This window comes from Drosophila mauritiana, chromosome 2L (assembly GCF_004382145.1).
Source record: "Drosophila mauritiana strain mau12 chromosome 2L, ASM438214v1, whole genome shotgun sequence".
In the NCBI taxonomy this organism is placed as follows: Eukaryota; Metazoa; Arthropoda; class Insecta; order Diptera; family Drosophilidae; genus Drosophila; species Drosophila mauritiana.
The window spans coordinates 10,292,344-10,313,080 of record NC_046667.1 but is presented as its reverse complement, the minus strand read 5'-3'; the positions used below and the strand labels follow the sequence as shown (position 1 = coordinate 10,313,080).

General features: G+C 42.5%; 3 protein-coding genes across 4 annotated transcripts; 1 reads left to right on the top strand and 2 right to left on the bottom strand.

The window, feature by feature from the left end:
- Nucleotides 1-9: 9 nt before the first annotated feature.
- LOC117150298 (lipase 3) lies at nt 10-3,258 on the bottom strand. Of its 2 annotated transcripts, none has more exons than XM_033317121.1 (4): nt 1,789-3,258; nt 1,301-1,478; nt 887-1,242; nt 10-709 (listed from the first exon to the last, which is right to left on the bottom strand). In XM_033317121.1, exons 1-4 carry the CDS (start codon nt 1,999-2,001, stop codon nt 158-160), a joined length of 1,299 nt encoding a protein of 432 aa, XP_033173012.1. In that variant the 5' UTR covers nt 2,002-3,258; the 3' UTR covers nt 10-157. The 2 variants fall into 2 exon arrangements, with proteins under 2 accessions (XP_033173012.1, XP_033173011.1); XM_033317120.1 differs by having other exon boundaries at nt 881-1,242; nt 1,789-3,257.
- Nucleotides 3,259-12,687: 9,429 nt separating this feature from the next.
- LOC117150438 lies at nt 12,688-14,351 on the bottom strand. The gene is made up of 2 exons (XM_033317323.1): nt 13,688-14,351; nt 12,688-13,626 (listed from the first exon to the last, which is right to left on the bottom strand). Exons 1-2 carry the CDS (start codon nt 14,258-14,260, stop codon nt 12,913-12,915), a joined length of 1,287 nt encoding a protein of 428 aa, XP_033173214.1. The 5' UTR covers nt 14,261-14,351; the 3' UTR covers nt 12,688-12,912.
- A 630-nt stretch (nt 14,352-14,981) lies between these two features.
- LOC117146824 (long-chain fatty acid transport protein 4) lies at nt 14,982-20,461 on the top strand. The gene is made up of 4 exons (XM_033313381.1): nt 14,982-15,200; nt 18,136-18,765; nt 18,831-19,032; nt 19,092-20,461. The coding sequence occupies exons 1-4, from the start codon at nt 15,094-15,096 to the stop codon at nt 20,031-20,033; spliced, it is 1,881 nt and encodes a 626-aa protein (XP_033169272.1). The 5' UTR covers nt 14,982-15,093; the 3' UTR covers nt 20,034-20,461.
- The last annotated feature ends 276 nt before the right edge of the window (nt 20,462-20,737 follow it).

The window sequence follows — 20,737 nt, the reverse complement described above, 5'->3', positions numbered from 1 at the left end:
CCACATAAATTGCAATGAAAATGTATTAATTATAATTTGTTTTATTGGCTTTTATCATTGTAAAATCGTCTTAGTTTCTACTAAACAATAAATACCTAACCAAACTAAATATATTATACTGTGAATAACTAAATTTTAAGCATACTCCTATTTCCCTTTAGATAACTGAATTCTCATGATTTCGCATTATTTCCAGCATTCGGTCCCACAAAAGTTCCCGAGCATCGATGCCCCATATGAAATCCAAGTGGTTGAACTCCTTGTCCTCCACCAGATATTTCTCCACCACATTGGGCAGCTTGTGGTGCAGCATTTCCACATCCTCCGGCGGGGCCAACCAATCGTTTTGGCCATAATATAGTGCCACCTTGGCCCGGACATTCTCCAGGTGGTAGGATGGCGGGTCAATGGTGCCGTAGATCCAGTGGTTCCTGAGCCATCCGTGATCATACTGCCGGAAACCTCCAGATCTGTTGAGTTGTCCAAAGTGCTGCATCTGCTTGGTGGAGGCTCCGGCCGGAGAATGACCCACGATCACCGGCAGCATAGTCTCGTTCAGCTGGAGCTTGTCGAATCCAGTGGTCAGGAAGATGACGTTCGAACAGATCTCCTTCGTAATGGTGGTCTCGTCGCAGATGATCCGGTTGAACATGCTGATGAACTCACTCTTGGGCAGAAACTCGTGAACGCCAATCAACTTTAGGACCAACTAAAATGTTAAAATAATATATGTTTATATGGACAAGTTAAATGGAAAGAGAAGGAGAAAGATGTTTTGCACTGGATCTTGATAAGATATGAATTCCAATGATAATTTGGATGAATTCCAATGCAAAAACTGTCTTTGAAAGGATGGGATAATTAGGATGGGGTAACTTACGCTCACCGATAGGTGCCACTCGGCCAGAAAGTTGACCACCGGACTGCGGCAGTGCTTCAGGAATGCCACCGGGGCCAATCCCTGCATCAGAATGACCTTGTCCATATACTCGGGCTTCTCGCTGGCCATGATCCAGAACACAACGGTTCCCTGGGAGTGGCCAATGTAGTGCAATTGGCTGACGCCCGTGGAATTGAGGATGTAGTCGATCGTGGCGGGTATATCATGCTTTCCCATCTCATGGAATGTAAAGTCCCAGAACTTGGCATGGTGGGTGCTATACTTAACGTGCTTTCTCGAGTACGTATTGCCACGAACATTGGCCATCCAGACATCGTACCCCTGATCGTAGAGCAGGTAACCTTTGGAACAGAGCAACGCAATCAGCATGGGACTTTCGGAGATAGCCTATGATCTTACCAAGTCCCTTGTTCGGTCCCATCATCACCCAAGTGGCTGAGCTATCCAGTAGGCCGTGCACCAGTAGCACTGGCGTTGCTCCCGGTCTGGCGATCCTGTGCAGGGTGAGGATGTATCCATCATCCGTCTCCAACGTGTGATTCTCCGCCGGGTAGCCGTACTTTTTTATCAGACTGTACTGTAGAAGGGAAAAGGGACGGGGTTATTTTAATTCTAGTAGTTATTATTTTAAGAACAAGCTATTTTCTAAGTGTAGGATTCTTCAAGCGTCACTTTTATTATAATGATTAAATTGATATGTAAATTTTCATTAATGTAATTACTTTTCCTAATAATTAGGGAAAGGTAATAAATCAAAAGCTTCATAAACAAACGTAATATCGCAAAAATAAAGCGATGACAACATCTGACTAACATTTTAAACGTATTCATTAACACATTTTAGCAGCATTACTACTAACTTTTTCCGATTATGGGTATAAACTTACCGTATTCAAGTGTGAATCCTCCTGAATATTGGGATCCACATCGTTCTCCAGCCGCACATTGCTGTCCACCGCCACGGATCTTCCCAAAAAGGTTGGCGTTTTGAAGTTAACATTGAAAAGGGTTATATCTCCGAGTGATAATGATATACCCGCGACGAGCCCCGACTGCAGTAGGCACAAACTAAGCGCCACAATTAGCAATTTCGCCGACATTATTTCAGCGATTTTACGACTAAACTAAGCGGCTATACTCGTACTAATATTATACAATAAATATATGGGATCTATGGCTCGACGGATGCGATCGGTGCGAAGCACAATTGTTGACTGATGTCAGTCCCGATTGACGGCAACAAAGAAACCTTCTGTGAACGCGAGAAATTCGACACTTGCCCACACGACATATATTCGAAATAATCAGCACTCCTCGTACAATACTTTCGAGGGAATTGAATCACTGGGGCACAGTGTTGGCTACATCAACCCACCGATAACCTGACTGCCTTCGTCACTGGCCAGTCGATGATAAGCCGTGGGTCCGGATCGCAATGGTCTTGACTTTGGAATCACTTACGCACGAGATGTCAAAGCCGCCGGCCCCCAGCGGCAACTGAAGAAGATGTTTTGTCGTTATAACGATTTTGATTTCGATTTTGATTCCACACAACCCAAGGGGATCCACCTTGGCAACATTCGCTCGGCGGGTAAACAAACAATCCAACATGTTGCCAGGCCAATTGATTCGCCCAACTCAACTCTCCGCATAAAAAAAAAAATAAATAATAACAACTGGTTGTTGCTCTGCTCAGCCGGAAAAAGAAAAAATGTGAAATGTTATTAATTACAAACACACGTTGTGAAAACTGTGATTCATTGCTGGCTCATTTTCCAGATGCTTGCAAATCAACTGAAACCAAGTTGTATCATTTTCAGAATGGCACCCCCTTGACCTCAAGTTGTAATCTTCAAAACATAAATTCAGTGAAGATTAGCACTGATTTTAAACTAATCAAAGTCCATCCCTGTGACTATAAATTAAATCCACCAATTAAACTAGTCACATAGCTTAGCAGACCTTTGAATACTTTACTTGAGTTGAAAAACCAACTACCACTTTCCTTGATCTCCGACACACTCAGTTTTATTGATAAGTCATTAGTTATATTAGTTCATTAAATTATACTGTAATTCAAGTAAATCTTTATTGTAGATTAAGATTTCAAGCTTCGCTTGGAAACCAATAAATAAATGTTTTAATGGGCATTTTATTTATTGGTCACTCGTCAAATTAGTTTATGTCTCCTTTAGCTTAAATTAAGAACTTAAGTGCTTTTGCGTAAATCAAATAAAATTTATTGCAGAAGTTGTTTCCTGGTAATGGATTCGAAATCAAGCGGATTAAGTGATTTCTAATGAAGGTCTTTCTCCACAATTGCAAAATAACATTAAACAACAGAACTGGGTTAAAGTAAGTATGCTGCCTTAATAAATATAATAAAACAATTTAACAAATAACTAAAAAAAAGCAGTATAGTAAATTTATAAATCAAAATTATATGTTATTTTTTATTGTTTAAAATCTGTAAAATCTATTAATTGACTAGCAAAGCATAGCATTATTAAACATTAAAAACCCCACACTTTATAAATTCCGATGAGCTTCTTTAATTTATAAATATTTAAATTAGCACCGCAGCTAGTTGAATTATTCAAATTAGTGCACAATTTTTCAAAAATATTTTACCAGTTGTGCTTTGAATTTTTCATTCCTGTTCATCAAGCCGTTGAATAATAACCTTCCGCATAGTGAACCCAAAGTTTTTGGTCAACAAGTTACTCATACGCGAGCTGCTAGCAAAAAATATACGATTACTTATTAATTATTTACCTATCAAAGTGCAATCGACGTCGCCAGACGGATGAATATGAGTGTTATTTTAGCTATTTATACACATTTATAGGTTTTATCGCACTTTTGCGGAGGGCGTGGCAAGGGCACGATAACCGAATCCAAATCGGACACACGAATTGAAATTAATTTTGGAAATTTCGTATTTGCTAGAGGTAAACACAAATGCTGTGATGATAGAGATGAATTGGGCGAAAATATGGAATATATGGCTGTCCTCTTATCTCGCTGACCATTTGTGGGAGTTGAGTTAAGTAGAGCCGAGTGTTATTCAATTACTAAGTGTAGCTCATTCTGCATTTAACGAGCAAATAAACACGCACTCGCACACAGTGGCAGCTTGGCACACAGATACTGCACACACACACTGACACTATTACATGCACTGGCAGAAAATTGTCTTAAGATATTTGTATACTTTGGTAAATTACGAATTACGAAATACAAAACGAATATAAATGATTCATATATACAAACTCAAATTGAAATATTTTCAATATTTACCTTAAAGTAACCAACCTTTTCTTTTGTTACCTTTTTGCTTTGATTTTTCTCAGTGTATTTACGCAGATACAGCTACATTTGCGGCGACAGCTACGCACTTACTTGCTATGCAAATCAGAGCGAACAATGCGCAGTTCATTAAATGGGCTGCCGAGCATAAATGTATAAATTTATGCATGTTATTATCGCCCCCACCCCGCCCTTTGAACTCGCCAACAATCGGACATTTGCAATGTCAGCTACAAACTGCATTATCATATGAAAAGCTTATTCGACTCTGACTCAAAACTCGTTTTGTTTCGGCAACATTTCGCAGCTGGCAACATGTTGCCATCGCTAATCGAGAGTTTGACCAATTCAATGACTTTTGAAGTTGATTTTCAAATTATCCACTGGGCGGTTCAATTTTTCTGGTTGCAAATATTGAAATTCCCTTGCGAAGTCCTCAAATTTGCGGTATTTTTTGGCATATTAATTTTCCACTTGGGCATTTGAACCAGTCACCACAGGCCGCAAACGATTTTCACTGCCACAAACTGACGCCGATTGACTCAAAAAGTTATATTCAAACTTTTATTAGTTCCCAAAGAGGAGGGCACAAAAGTTGGCGTTGAAGGCGAGAAAATCAATTGAAATCCAATCACAAATATTATTCAAAAACTATGTGAACATGAGTCAGCAGAAATAGTAAGTGCAGATAATGTCTATCTAAATATTTGTGAAAAACCTAATGCGATAAGCGAATAAATCTTTCTTTAAATGGGTCAGAAATAAGCAAACTTAGCTTATTTGCAAACTACATCGTAGAATATATAATAAATAGATTATAAAGTTACATTTAAGAATCATATCTTAAATTACTTAAATGCCAAAAATTGTTGAATTTTTTTTCTAGCAAGTACTTAACTAGTTTTTAAAAATGGCATTTCTTTGGCGTAAATTGTATTAAAAGGACTTTTTCTTTGCCCGTGGCAACAAGTTGAATTCCTTTGCCGCAATGCTAAATACTTTAACTTCAAAAGAGCCCCTGAAATACCAGAAAAGCACACACAAGAAATCTGTTGAAGCATCGAAACTGCGACCTACTAAACACTTCGCATCGAAAAGGGGGCGAAATCAATGTGCAGATCTCATAGGATGCGGGTGTTTTTGGATCCCTGGAAATGGTGGAGGGAAATGGGTGCGAAGGGTATGATGGGGAATACCCTCACCAGAAGACAAATTTCGCAAATGCCCTGGCACTCGGGCTGAGTCCGTGTAAGTGCTCAGTGTGTCAATGTGGCAAATGTGTCTGTATCTTTTTGTATCTGCACCTCAGTGCCTAACCCTCCGAAACACGTACGCACTTCGCAGTACTCAGCTCGTTGCTCGGATCAATTTCCAGAACGAGATTTATGCGCTCGCCAAAAAGGGCCCATAAAATATTTATTGTTTTCAAGTTGCAGGGACCTGATAAGCGGCTGAAAAGGCAGAGTAGCAGGCGCAGGATAAGCGAGGGCTGGTTCAAGGATAACAGAACAAAGAGCAACAGGAACAATCCTTATCCTTATCCTGTAATGCGATACCCGTTCGATTGGCGGCAAAAGAAGGGGGCTTGATATATTACCTTTAAATAGAAATGTATTTTCATGGCATGCAAGAAATTAAAATGAGAATGGTTTTTGTTCAAGCAACTAGCTTTAACTTAACATGAAATTGAAATATATATTCCTGATAGTTAAGCCTAAAAGAAAAATTTGAAATACATTATGTATCCAATTTTTTCGCACATTTGCACACGTAGAATTCAATTCAAATACATTTAATTCAATGCGTCTGAGCTTAACCCTTCAATGGTCGCAACATCTGCAGCGATTTATACAAATAATTAACTGTCAACTGCAGGCACCCTACACACGTCGGAATTTTCCGCTTTTCCTCTTGGTTTTCCCTCCTGCTCGGCGACACCTTGAGGGATCAGCATCAGTGCTACACTGAAAATTATAGGCAATTCTGCTGGCTGCCACTGCAAATGTGAGAAATGAAAAATGTAAATAAATTTTTGACGATTGTTTGGCGGCTGGGAGGCGGCAGGGGCAGGGATGATTTATAAAAATGTGCGAGAAAAATGATTTCTGCACGCCTCAGGGCCACTGACAGGCCCAAACATCACCCATCAGCCATCATCCACTGCCGCTCCTCCAGCTGCCAAAGTCATTAACTCGACAAACCGCCGACGTCAACCGAGCAGCTGGAGATGGGACACATATCAATATATCAATATATCATTATAAGGGATTTTCCGAATTTTGGCCATGATCAATATGGTATTTATCCCTAAATATATGAAAATTGATATAATATATATATAATAGATATATATAATAGATAGATGATATATATCTATATATTTTAGGAATTTAAGGCCTCTTCTGACAATGATCTATATTGTAATTATCAGTAGCTATATGAAAATGTAGATAGGTTACATATCAACATATCTAGAGAAGATAAAAGGATATTTAGGTTTTTAACAAAGATCCATTTTGTATTTATCCCAAGATATATTAGGATTAGGATATACTAGGATGATGAGGAGTTTCGGTAAAAATATGATAAGAAAGTAAATATCTTTATTTCATATATAACTATCTGACTTATGCTCTGTTATGTATGACATAAAATAAATTTGTACAATACCATCTAATTTTTTTACATTTTAAAAATATTTATTTATTTTATAAATTATTTAGATTTATTTTGAAATACTTTCAATCTCCTTTCAAAATGATTTTAAAATTGGCTACCTATAGGAAACTCTTCCAAGATCTGTTCATGTTACTGCTGCACTATATTATTTTATTATTATTATTGTACTACAAGAAATGTCCATCTCCAGATGCGCAGCGGCAGCGACTTCAGCAGAGGCGACTTATGTGTAAGTGGAGCGGAAGTGTACCCCACACACACACACACACACACATACACATAGGGGTCGTACTGCGAGGGGGCGGGGCAGAGGTGCGCTGAAGTGAAGGCAACTCGAAAAATGTTAAGGCATTCGTTATGTCAACAAGCAACAATGAGCAAGTGGGAGTGGAGGGAGGAGCAGGCTGGCAGGGAGATCCTTGTTAGGCACATTACATCACTCATTTCGAAGCAGCCTGTGCGCCTGTCGTCCTTGCCAAAGTGCTTGTGTTTGTGATTGTAAGTCGGGAGTTTCCCTAACGACCAAGTTGCCTCTGCCCCGGCATCCTTTTTTAATGAAGTGCAGCTCCTGTTTTCGCCACCGGGCCCACTTCCTCCATCTTTTTTTATTTCATCCAGCTTGCAATTGCAGCCAAGCGACAAATGCCGCGCATTCCCATTTGTGGTGGAGCACCCGGAGTGCTCAGGGAACCCAGAACCCAGAAAACCCGGAGGAGTGGAGAAGTCGGGATCCCGGAATCTGGAACTCCGTCGACTCGGTGGCCTTTTCTGCTTTGTGGCACGTTCACGATTCCTGTTTGCGTTTTGTTTTTCAGCCTTTTGCCGTTAAAGGTATACAAATCTCTCGCTTCGGTGAATCCCAAGTGGAAAATGCGTTAATTGGGCATTAAATGGAAAATTCTTTGACGCGGTCTATTTTTTCGGCTTTGTTTCTCATGTTTTCTCCAAGCATTTTTCAGTTCGCATTTCATGTAGGCGACTTTTATGAATTCAATAGCTATCTTTCTTCTGTTATATAGAATTTGGAAGTGTGACTTTCATTTGCCTCTATAAATCGCTTAAATATTAAGTTTTAGTTGACAGCAAGTTCCCAGCCCAGACAACCTCATCGCATCCACCTGTGCCACCTGCTGGTTCAATCAACTAATAAACTTCCCTCCGCCGACGGCGACTGCAAAGTGATTATTGATTTAATTACACATCAAAGCGGCGCAGAAGATCACGGAGTAACGATGGGTGGGAGTTGGCAATCAATGGTAGTATAGGACGAGGTACGTCATCATCACCGGGAACCAGGAACCAGGAACCGGAAACCGGGCACCCAGGACTCGGGGCTGCTGCTGTCGTCACTATACCAAAGTAATAAAATGCTAATGAATTAATTTTCGCAGGAACCCTGCAATAAAGTTGACTTCCCCTGCCATTTAACTGCTCCTGATATTTAACATTTACGTTGGCCCGAAGACATGGAGGCGAATGCATTAAATTTAACGAACTCCTATTAGGCGGGGCTGCAAAATGAATTATGCATTTAATATTATTATTAAACATTTTACTAGCCCATCAAAGACGGCTGCAAATATTTGATGTTGTTAAATTTTAATCATCTCATCTCTCCCGGCCGCTGTTTACACAAGGGAGCAATTCGAAATGGAAACGCTCCCTAAATAGTTGCATTAAACAAATATTTCGGATGGCAGAAAAGGAGTCGGCGGAAGTAGGCAAAAGCAATTTCCTAGTCACCAGATTTGATTTTGTTTGTCGAAGCGGTGCGGCATAAAATCGTTTGCCAAATGCCAAAGCTACAGATGCGGTATCTGTGCGATACAGTATCTGCGAGATACATTCGGCTAATGAAATGCACGCTCCGCCATGCCCATTCCCATTCCCATTCCCCTCCGGAAAACTGGGCAAATAATCAACTCCGGAGCGGGCACAACAATAAGGACCACAGACGAACCGAGCTGCCTAAGAGCTCGTAAAAAAAAAACTCACCGCACGATAAAAATCAAAGGGAAATATCTGCCAACTTGAATTCAATACGAAAGCCGGGGAACTGAACTCGACTATTGGATACCCAGTCTTATTTTCAGTCGTATAATTTTAAAATGGTGTAAATTGCTTAATAAAATGTAAAAATGTAAGTAATAATATATGTTAAACAATAAGTTATAAAATAATAATAACATTATAAAATGTAAATATAGCTATTAAATAAGTTTCTATTCATATTTTACTAAGCCAGTACATTTATTATATTTTATCATAATATATAGATTTTCATAGATCTTAGATTTGAAATGACCTAATCTACCCCTTCGACTTCCGGAATACCCTAGCGGAGACCCGCCTCTGCTGACCGCAAAGCAAAACTTTTTGCCTCAGATTTATGCGGCAATATTTTGCTTTGAAATCGCTTCGTGTGACCAACACGCAGTGCCACCCACCGCCCAATGCCCACCGTCCACTGAGAAACCACCCAACCACCCAGTGGAGCACAAAGACAAACACAAATACAACCTGTGGCATTCATTCGCTTGCCTGAGTTTCGGTTAAACGAGAGTTCTATTTACATTTTGCGCTCGAACGCATTTCATCTTTATCTTTTATCGAGGGGATGAGCATCTAAATTTTAAATTGAAAATTGATTTTGCCCCCATTCCGTGCTGTTTGTCTAGCATTTGATTTTTCCCATCTAACACTGCGCGGATTGGTCAGTTTTTTTTTTTGCGTTTGATTCCGTCTTTGGGCCGCGGGTCAGATGGAAAGGGAATTCTCTACGAGATGCCCAAGCCGAGGGATGGGGATTCGTCGATTTGCCAGCATAAGTGCGCGCCTCAGTGACTTTCGATTCCATATTCAAGGATTGCCCACTCTGATTGATTTTTTCTGGTATCGTAAATATGGAAAATGCAAGGGAAATCATATCCTCTATTTGAGCGGCCTTCGCATTGGAAAAGATTGGATTTCTTAACTGATTTCGGATATATGTATATGAATGTGAACCAAAAGGGTTTTCACTTTTCCTGCAATTTTCCAATGTTTTTCTTGCTTGCTTAAAGTACATACTTTTACTTTTAAATAGCAGTTCACATTAACCAATTTTCCGTTCTTAAAGTGCAGACGTTTAACTTTCGGCTAAGATCTTGTCCTAAATCATTTTTTCATTTTCCTACCCATTTTGTCCAGTAACTTAAGATCCCATTCTATAGCCATTCCTTCAGTGTCTCCACAAGGTAAGTCAACTTTTTCCAACCCTCTGGGAAAATTCTCTACGACTGAGCTTATTGATTTTCTGTGGGTCTTATCTAAATTTGCTGTAACAGTTAGCGGGTAAATTTGAAATATTATTAAGACAAATATACAGGGAGTGCAGGAATGGGACTCTTTGGCTCATGGAAGGCGGTCATAAGCCTATGAAAACGTTTTTATTAGATCCCTGCACGCGTCCCCAAAAAGAAAAGCGAGGGGAAAAACCGAGGAGGAAATCGAGGGGGTCGCCAACAGTTTCGCGTGTGTTTGCACTTTTCCGGCCGCTTTTCCAGCTTTCCATGGGGGATGTTGGTATTGTGTTAAAGAAATTGATAGCCGGCGACAAATCATACCTTGAGACGAGGTCGAAGAACTGGGGGCCTGCACTTGGGGTGGCTTGTGGCTCCACGGATTATTTTGGGCCGTAATGTGGTGTTGTTGCACAATTTGCCGGCCTGCTAATAAAATTTGATAAGCCAAAGTGGAGCAGAGCGCCAGACGAGTCAAATAAAATGTTTACCCGCTGCACGCAAATTGGGGATAAATTTTATGTAATGCAGGGGGAGTGACACCCAGACTATCCACCCCAGATTCACCCTGGAGTTGCCCCCCAGAAAAAATACACCCGGCAATTGCAAAGTTAATTTGCGCATAAAAATGTTGCCAGGGGAGTCATCTCTGTCCTCCTTCGAGGATTAGCCATAAAAGTGGTTCGCCAGTTTCATTTTTTTTTTTGTAGTCCGTCCCTTTGATTTATGCCAATGTGTTTTGATTTGCGCCATTTCATTCTATTCTATTTGATGATACCCTGGCCATTACCATTTTAGGTTTGATGCATGCGAAATGCATTTTTGATGACAGTTAATGGAGTTTTTACTGCCCCCCATCCTCTTTATGTGGCAGGGGGGGTATTTTTGGGGCACTCGCTAAATTTCCATTCCCTTCGCTGACTTGGCACATTTTTTGATGTTGGCCTTTGGTTTTTGGGGCGCAGTGCAAATGATTCCGGGGTTGCTTGGTTTCATCGGAGGAATGGGAATGGGATTGGAGGCCAGACAGATCAACTTTGGGAGCGTTTTTATATGGTCTGGATGGTTTATAAGGATTTTTTACATTTATGGGCGTATAAAATATACAAATTGGCGAGCTAACAACGTTTTTAGAGGCCTCGTGCTTTCCCTTAAGGGCCTGAAATTTACTGAAGAAAATATGCAAAATGAAAAATTATTTAAACTCTTCACTTTTCAAAGAAATACTCAAATAATTGATGTAGCCTGCGCTACAGGCATAAAATTTAAATGCAATACTTTTTCAAACTTAGCAAATATTTACATTTCCAATTAAACATTACAATCACATTCAAGCATAAGCCGAAATTCCATATGCACATGGCAGAGATTTGCCGCCATTGGGCGTTCCTATTGCCTCTTTTGGGCTTACTGGCCGACTCAAATGTAAAGTCATGCCAAATATTTGCGCACACAAAGCGACAAAGTCAGGGCCGAAAGGCAAAAAGGACATCGTGTGGGCAAACACACTTACACCCGCGCACCCACACACAAATCGACAACCACCCACCCACTCACCCACTCACGCATCTGCATAGCAAACAAAAAGGAAAGTTTGCAAGGGAAGATGGGGAACTGCGGAGGAGGCAGTGGAGCCAGGACACTTAAATGCTGCTCAAAATTGGATTTGGGGCAGCCTAGAGAAGTGGGGCAGCCCACTCCCACCCACCGAACAGACAAATGCTGATAAACATTTTTATAGTTAGGCTCGAGTTTGCCACAAGTCATGGCTCATCCTTTTCGTCCTGAAAGGACATTTGCCTTTGCCGCCCGATTCCCCAGCTGCACATTAAAGCCCAGCGAAGGAACTGGAGTGGCGAAGGTCCTTGAAGGCTGTGTCGCTATTTATGCTTATTTAAAAAAGTGGCGTCACATCCCAGTTTTGATTTGATAAAGCTAAAGAAAAGCAAAGAACAGCAATTGATAAGGAGGCACGAGGGAAACATAAGATATCCAATACTCGGATACCCTTTCAAAGGCTGGGAATATATACAAATAAAGTTCGATCATACATATGTCTTGCATATCTCTAAGGTATGAAAAATATTAAACAAATAATGGGAATAGATTTTTTAATAATTAAACGAAAAAGGTAACGAACACCTAGGTAGTGTAGAGAAATGGATGGACGTATGTGGTGGAAAAGCAAGGAGGCACAAAGTGGAGTGAGTAGCTGAGCCGGCTGATAAAAAATCGTTTATGCAAGTCACATACGCACGAAGCTTTTAATAATAAAAACAACGAGCTTCTGTAATACGAAAACAAAGTAAGCAACCAAGCGTGCGTGTGAATGTCTTTATGCCACGGAAATTGTGCCGTGAAGGAGGATTCACTGCATCCAAGGACTATTCAACTTATTGCCCAAAAGGAAAATCAATGCCTTATTCTCTTTTGTGTAGCCTATACCTTTTCCTTGGATACCTTAAATTACAACATATTCTTAAACTTCTGTTTATTTTGCTCTTAATCCTACTAACTTATAATCGTTAATTCGCATTTATTGGCAGTACAAGTATAACAAAATGATGAATGCGTACGCTGAATGAAAACATAACTGAGCAATATAAATCCAGATAAAGATTAAGTATATAAAAATATGTATACTTAAATAAGTGCTCCGCGCCATTTAATGTTGGATCAATGAGAGAAATAATTTAGAGAAATCTTTGAGTAATAGCTACGAATGTACACCATCTAATTCAATCAGGAAAAGATTATATTGAAGAGCAACTTCAGGTCAACAGATGCACTGCATCTAGAGCCGCAGAGTACCACATCTGCGTAGATCTGATGCTCGCGACTGTATGTAAGGTTCTTAATGGAGGTGAATTTCGGCTGAACAACGCGCTGGAAGAGGTCCTCCTTGCGCTGGGCGTAGCAGAGCTCGCCGCACGGGCATCTGGGAGCCTCACTAATCAGATCGATGAGCACAGCGGGCATTGAGCCCGCGGGCAAGGGCAGCTTATGTTTATCCACAGCCCGGGCTGTCAAAAGCCACAAGGGTTGCGGCGAATTAGATGCCGCCTTTTGCAGAGACATCTGCTGCGCGGCATCTGCATTGAATTCCTTGAAGCAATTGCCCCACACATCCAGCAGGTCGATCCGTAGATCCTCGACGGCAGAGGGCAGGGACTCCAGTTTGTTGCTGCACACGTAAAGTTTACGCAGTGCTTGCATCCGGCGAATGGCAAAGGGCAGCCGACTCAGCAGATTGTTGTTGAGATTCAGCGATACTAGCGACTCGAATTTGACCAGCGGAGGTGGAAAGTAGTTCAGCCCGTTGCCCGACAGATCCAGCTCGCCGAGCGACTGACTTAGCTTAGTGCCCCGCAGCCAGCACCAGTCATGCTGAGAACCCAGTAAGTTGTTGCCCAGGTGCAGCGAGGTGAGCGGAAGGCGACCCAGCTCCGATGGAATCTAAAAGGCAGAATTAAGCTTAGCGCAGTGGGCTACAATGATAATTTAATGGTCAATCCACCTTGGTCAGCTTGTTACCGCTGACATCCAGCTTGGTGAGGTTGCGCAGGGTGCATATCTCGAAGCTCAGCTTCACCAGCTGGCTGTTGTTGATGGTCAGCGATTTGAGGGTGCGCGGAAATCCCTTGATGGGATACTCGCTCCGCTTGCTGATTACCATGCGCACCTGGGGCTGTGCCTTCTGCGGAATTGCCGTGGCGGCGTTTATGTTCAGTCTCAAATTAATGGCGTCCTTGCCATCCATGCCCAGCTTGAGGGTCTGCAGGAATCCCTTCAGCTGTATGGGATCGCACTTGATGAGCAGGTTATCTGGCGGCTGTAGGAAACCAATGGTGGTCTTCCCATCCAGCACAAACTTGGTGTGCACGGCGTGAATGTTATCCTTGACCTTGTAGCGATTCCCAGTCTTGTTTTGTCCACTAAAGAGCACCATTTCCAGCTCCTTCTTGGTGTTTCCATTCGCATCCCTGGCGCTCTGCTTGTAGCCAATGGCCAGTGTGGATTTCACGGGACGCGGCGTCTTGTTCGCTTGGGTGGCGCGATTCACCACCTGAACCTCGCACAAAATCTTCATGTCGAGGCAATGTTTAGACAATAAACAACAAAAAAAAAAACCGCTAAATAAAACCAAACATTTGTGTTGGACACAAGAGTTGCCACCTGGTGGTTGGGACAGCTGATGATATGGAGCAGCCATTCGATAGTTAGGGGTGGACTACATACCGATGTTTTGGATTTTTGGAACTAGTTTCCAAGAGCAGCATAAAAAGCTCTCAAAAAACAATTCGCGCAGGACAAGTTACAAAACCAAAACAAGCAACGGCAATAGTTTAAAAACTGCAAAGTTACTCCCATTTAAATACCGGAAAATGCTATTTCGGAAGGCTCGCCGACACTTTCTGCCGTTCTACATGTTCAATGGATTCTTGTGACAGCGCAACGAACGATATCAGCGTTTGCGTTACAACAGCTCAAATATTGGTCATCCGAGGCCTGAGCTTACAGTAAGTAATTGATGCAACATATGGAGCAACACAGTGGTCATGCAATACAAAGCACACACTCAAATTTGAAAGAATGAACTAAAATGCAAAAATATCTCTACAGCACAACAGCCTGTTGGACAACTATGCGAACAGCAATGTGATAATAAACATTGACAACTGTGCGCTCTACAGCACCAATGTAAGAATTAAAATCTCAAAATCCATTTCGAATACTAACGATCTTTTTTCCTTCCGCTAATCTGGCAACGCCAAGCGCCCAGCTGATCGAAAGTCGATAACCGACGGCTCACACGATCGACAGCGACGTCGCCGCCAGCGGTTTTTAGTCATTTTTCGGTTTTTCTGCGCAACGGTCGCTTTCGGTTTGGCAATCGCCTGCGTCATCTACACGCTCCACACAATGGGCTGGATTTTTGCTGTGCTCGTCGCACTGGTGGCTCTGCTGCTGACGAAACCCGGCTGGCGCTGGTTCTACATAGCGGGTGCGACCGCTAGTCGCGATCTGACGTGAGTGCTGCTCTTGTACAGGGAGGGCATACTGTACCCAAGACCAAGTCCAGTGATAAGTTTACAATACCGCCCCCGTGCGGTTTGCATTTCAATACACAACAACATCTCTGGGTCTTTTCTTTTGTGAATCGATTGAGAACATCAGCGAACTGAAAAAATCAGCCGAGTGCGAGGTTCACTTCGTATACGAAAGTCAGAAACCACAGTGGAAAAAACTCGTTTTCCATCTATTTGGGTCGCCAACAGCAGCATTCATTTCCAGTTGGGAAAACCATAAAAGAGAAAACTTCACGGGGAAATGATCCATCTGCCATAGTGACGAATAGTCAACGCAAATTATTAGTTTTTGCCACTCGATTACGAGCAGTTTATTGACTTCTTCAGGTTCAAGGTCGCCCAGCCCAAAAAAAAAAAAATTACGAGAAACCAAAACAAAACTCGCTTTTATTTACCATTGACTTCGTACGATCGTCGCCCAGCGAAACCCTCCGCGCATACTAATCGATCCGAATCCGATCGAGTGCGTCAGGCGGAAGACCACTGGCACACTAACCGATCTGTTCTTGAAAACGTACGCCAGAGAACCAAAGCTTGGGTCATTATGATGGCGGAAGTGTCGCCTCCGTTTTGGAATTTTCAACTTACCAGGGTTGCCAGGGCTACCTACATTTTGAACCTTTTGCAGAAAGATAGCTTAGTATTCAAAATATGCAACCAGCTACTTACTGCAACCCTATTTTACATGAAGAATGCCTTAGTCTTTGATTCTTTGGTTTATATAAGATTTATATCAAAGTTAGTTTTCTAACCTCTTAGGAGAGAGTATAAATTTGAAGAAATTACAACAATATTCAAAACCATATAGATTTTCATTTGATATTAGATTGATATTATTATGTCTGCTGTAGAAGTGTTTAGATTCCAGGGTTGCCACGGCCATGCCGAACTATTCCATTTGTAGACCAAGCAATAAACGAACGAAAAGCTTGTCAAAATTATGTATGTCTCATCAATATACTTTGTGTCTGGCTTTAACTTACGATAATTAAAAAAGCGGAAGTGTCACCTTTTGACTTGTGTATGTATTTCGAAGCGTTATAGATATTGCTTTTTCGCACAGGCATTGTTAGTAATATACGTTTTTACAGCCAAAACCAAACACCTTAACAAATAGGAGTAAAATCTTTACACTTTATTTTAACTAAGTATTTTAAGATTCAATTAAGTTTGAATTGAGATCCAGCCTTCAAAAAACATTCACACATTGCAACGCATTGTACAAAATTATGTTTGACCATAAATAAGGTTAAATACGTAATGTTAAAGCCATTAAAATAGCAAGTATTCTCAGCAGAAGAAGGCAGCATTTAATTTGCTCGCCAGTTTTTGCTTAATGAGTCAAACTCGGCAGATCAAGTTCCATGCCAAGGCCAACACTGGTTTCCAATTTACCCAGTTCGTCTATATATTCGTATATTTCGCGCTCACCACAGATTCTTAAGATCAACTACAAGTCTGGCCGGTCAGCCTTGGCCACGTATCGAAGTTTTTTGCTCGGCCAGCAAGTCGACTAATCCAATCTGCGGGCAAACATGTGCAGCAACTCCAAAAAGAGCCAAGCAAACAAAGCACTCGATGGGGGTCATAAGGCCTGATTAAAAACCCTATAAATACGCGGCTAATGTGCGTTAAGCGCTAAGCTAAGTTAACTAGCTGTAGCCGGCAATCTTATCGACACTTCACTGCCCCGTTGGCGGTGCAAAGTACGCACGGGTGCAAAGCGAATTCTAATTGAGATCGTCGTTGCGGTCGAGTCCCAAGTCGAGTGCAGGTTTTTTCCCCCCTTTTCTAATACAGGGCCCATCGAACTATTGTATTTGTCACGGGGAAATGAGCGATTTGGATTAGTTCTAGCTCACACTCTTCCCTATCGTATCAAATCTCTGTGGATCTTAAGTGCTTGCAAATGCCTTTCAGACCGTAACATCAGCTATTCTAGAACTTGTAGAGGAAACTATTAGTATTACAGAGGCAGCTCTTTATAGTTTATACATATTAATACTGTGTAACAACTTGAAGGAATCTAAATCCAATTTCTAAACTCACATTTGTCAATACAAGTGCAATTACTTCAACCTGCTAGTCAATGATAAACATTATCTGCCTTGGTTCAGTGCGTAGTAGGTTTATTTATTTTGCCGATAGCTTCTTCAATATTGATAAACACGGGTCAACCAGCAGTTACAGTATAAATCCCTCAATCCTCATAAGTGATAAGATACTAAGATGTGTAAGAGCTCTGTTCCAATGATTATACGATTGCAAATGAAAATATAAACGTCAGATTCAGATACCTGTAGCTATAGCTAGAGCTCTCTCCCGGAAAATTCAAAAGCCCTTGAAACTGGCTAAGTAAATACGATTTTGTATCAACCTTCCCGTGAACTTTGCATTACTCAGCTCGAAATTAGCAGCGTCATTAAGTTGTGGCTCGCTTTGTCGGACTAGGTTACCACGTTCGGATTGGATTGCATCCACTTCGAGCGGGTTTATCTCTGGGTTTATCGCATCACGGCTGTTGCGCTTGTCGAGCTTCGATTTCTGTGGGCTATTTATACAGACCCCAACCACTAACCATAAAACACACGCGATTGATGGCGAAGATAATGCCGGTACGGCTACTACCCTCAAATACCCGCTAATCAAACACTTTCCCTCCAAAACCGAGTAACATATCAATATCCGTTGGTTATACAAGATATTTGTGGATTTTCCATTGCAAAGAAGATAAATTATGTTCAAAAATATTGTCTAGTCAACACACTTTTATTTAGCACTAACTAATTTAACATGTTTCGTTTTAACATTCCTCGATTTATTAGGTTTGCTATTTAATTTACTAATCAAATTTAAACTCTATACCCCTCAACAGAGCTCTCTGGGCCTATATCAAACTGCTGAGATACACGAAGCGCCATGAGCGGCTCAACTACACGGTGGCGGACGTCTTCGAGCGGAATGTTCGATCCCATCCGGACAAGGTGGCGGTGGTCAGTGAGACGCAACGCTGGACCTTCCGTCAGGTGAACGAGCACGCTAACAAAGTGGCCAATGTGCTGCAGGCTCAGGGCTACAAGAAGGGCGATGTCGTGGCCCTTCTGCTGGAGAACCGCGCCGAGTACGTGGCCACCTGGCTGGGTCTCTCCAAGATCGGTGTGATCACTCCGCTGATCAACACGAATCTGCGCGGTCCCTCCCTGCTGCACAGCATCACGGTGGCCCATTGCTCGGCTCTCATTTACGGCGAGGACTTCCTGGAAGCTGTCACCGACGTGGCCAAGGATCTGCCATCGGACCTCACACTCTTCCAGTTCAACAACGAGAACAACAACAGCCAGACGGAGAAGAACATACCGCAGGCCAAGAATCTGAACGCGCTGCTGACCACCGCCAGCTATGAGAAGCCTAACAAGACGCAGGTTAACCACCACGACAAGCTGGTATACATCTACACCTCCGGCACCACAGGATTGCCAAAGGCTGCGGTTATCTCTCACTCCCGGTGAGTGCAATAGCTTTTCTGAACTAAGTTTAAATGGAATGGTTCTAAACAAATTTGTTCTTTAGGTATCTGTTTATCGCTGCTGGCATCCACTACACCATGGGTTTCCAGGAGGAGGACATCTTCTACACGCCCTTGCCTCTGTACCACACCGCTGGTGGCATTATGTGCATGGGTCAGTCGGTGCTCTTTGGCTCCACGGTCTCAATTCGCAAGAAGTTTTCGGCATCCAACTATTTCGCCGACTGCGCCAAGTACAATGCAACTGTAAGTGAGATTTATGGCCTAACTAAATGACCATCTAATTCGGCTTTTGTGATTTCCAGATTGGTCAGTACATCGGTGAGATGGCTCGCTACATTCTAGCTACGAAACCCTCGGAATACGACCAGAAACACCGAGTGCGTCTGGTCTTTGGAAACGGACTGCGACCGCAGATTTGGCCGCAGTTTGTGCAGCGCTTCAACATCGCCAAGGTGGGCGAGTTCTATGGCGCCACCGAGGGCAATGCAAACATCATGAACCACGACAACACGGTGGGCGCCATCGGCTTTGTGTCGCGCATCCTGCCCAAGATCTATCCAATCTCGATCATTCGCGCCGATCCGGACACCGGGGAGCCCATTAGGGATAGGAATGGCCTATGCCAGCTGTGCGCTCCCAACGAGCCAGGCGTATTCATCGGCAAGATCGTTAAGGGAAATCCTTCTCGCGAATTCCTCGGATACGTCGATGCAAAGGCCTCCGCTAAGAAGATTGTCAAGGATGTATTCAAGCATGGCGATATGGCTTTCCTCTCCGGAGATCTGCTGGTTGCCGACGAGAAGGGCTATCTGTACTTCAAGGATCGCACCGGTGACACCTTCCGCTGGAAGGGCGAGAATGTGTCCACCAGCGAGGTGGAGGCGCAGGTCAGCAATGTGGCCGGGTACAAGGATACCGTAGTCTACGGCGTAACCATTCCGCACACCGAGGGAAGGGCCGGCATGGCCGCCATCTATGATCCGGAGCGAGAGTTGGACCTCGACGTCTTCGCCGCTAGCTTGGCCAAAGTGCTGCCCGCCTACGCTCGTCCCCAGATCATTCGATTGCTCACCAAGGTGGACCTGACTGGAACCTTCAAGCTGCGCAAGGTAGACCTGCAGAAGGAGGGCTACGATCCGAACGCAATCAAGGACTCGCTGTACTACCAGACTTCCAAGGGGCGGTACGAGCTGCTCACGCCCCAGGTTTACGACCAGGTGCAGCGCAACGAAATCCGCTTCTAAGAGCTGCATTAGAGTTGTGTCTGAGCCTTGCCTTTTGCCCAATATGCTGTTAATTAGTTTGTAAGGCTAAGTGTAGGAGAGGAAAACCGGGGGAAATCGGCAGCAGAGATCATTCAGCCTAGGAGCGATGCATCCGAAGCGCATTTCCATGTCAGCATTGCACTTTTGTATATCGTAAGCATATATATATATTGTATATCGTAAACGTAGTTGTATCTGCATTTGTGTAGATGATAGCCTCCTATACGCATTTTAATTGTTTTTAGCTTGCTAAAGAACCTTGTTAAATGCAATTTCAGCTATTGTTTAGTCAGTTTTAGTGGCATTTACACTTCCATTCTCGCTGCGTTTCGTGTTTGCCTGTACATATGAGAAGCTCTGATGTTTTTGTATCAAATAAAGTTTATTCCTTCACCACGGACCACGTATTTAAATTCGCAGTCTATCGTGCGGCAGAATGACAACATTCCACCTGCATACAAATGATTATGTGCGATTCGCTCCTCGAATCTCCGATCTATAGAAATGCACAGAGATATACTCATACTCATACCCATGGCGTGAGTATTCAATTAACCAAACTTGAACCTCGTCGACGTTCAAGTGCATGAACTTAATGAGAATTCTTAATAGCATTATATAATAATCTGTGAATCAGCTAACGACAATAACGTTTAATAGAAGATGCGCCCTTAATTTAATTA

What these genes read in the sequence shown, in the direction of transcription:
- LOC117150298 (XM_033317120.1), bottom strand. Translation starts at nt 2,001, where the DNA reads ATGTCGGCGAAATTGCTAATTGTGGCGCTTAGTTTGTGCCTACTGCAG. An exon ending in AGGATTCACACTTGAATACG is followed by an intron (nt 1,479 to 1,788) that starts GTAAGTTTATAC and finishes TCCCTTCTACAG; the next exon opens with TACAGTCTGATAAAAAAGTA. An exon ending in AGTGGCACCTATCGGTGAGC is followed by an intron (nt 710 to 880) that starts GTAAGTTACCCC and finishes TTAACATTTTAG; the next exon opens with TTGGTCCTAAAGTTGATTGG.
- LOC117146824 (XM_033313381.1), top strand. Translation starts at nt 15,094, where the DNA reads ATGGGCTGGATTTTTGCTGTGCTCGTCGCACTGGTGGCTCTGCTGCTG. An exon ending in GCGGTTATCTCTCACTCCCG is followed by an intron (nt 18,766 to 18,830) that starts GTGAGTGCAATA and finishes TTTGTTCTTTAG; the next exon opens with GTATCTGTTTATCGCTGCTG. An exon ending in GCGCCAAGTACAATGCAACT is followed by an intron (nt 19,033 to 19,091) that starts GTAAGTGAGATT and finishes TGTGATTTCCAG; the next exon opens with ATTGGTCAGTACATCGGTGA.
- LOC117150438 (XM_033317323.1), bottom strand. Translation starts at nt 14,260, where the DNA reads ATGAAGATTTTGTGCGAGGTTCAGGTGGTGAATCGCGCCACCCAAGCG. An exon ending in GCGGTAACAAGCTGACCAAG is followed by an intron (nt 13,627 to 13,687) that starts GTGGATTGACCA and finishes TCTGCCTTTTAG; the next exon opens with ATTCCATCGGAGCTGGGTCG.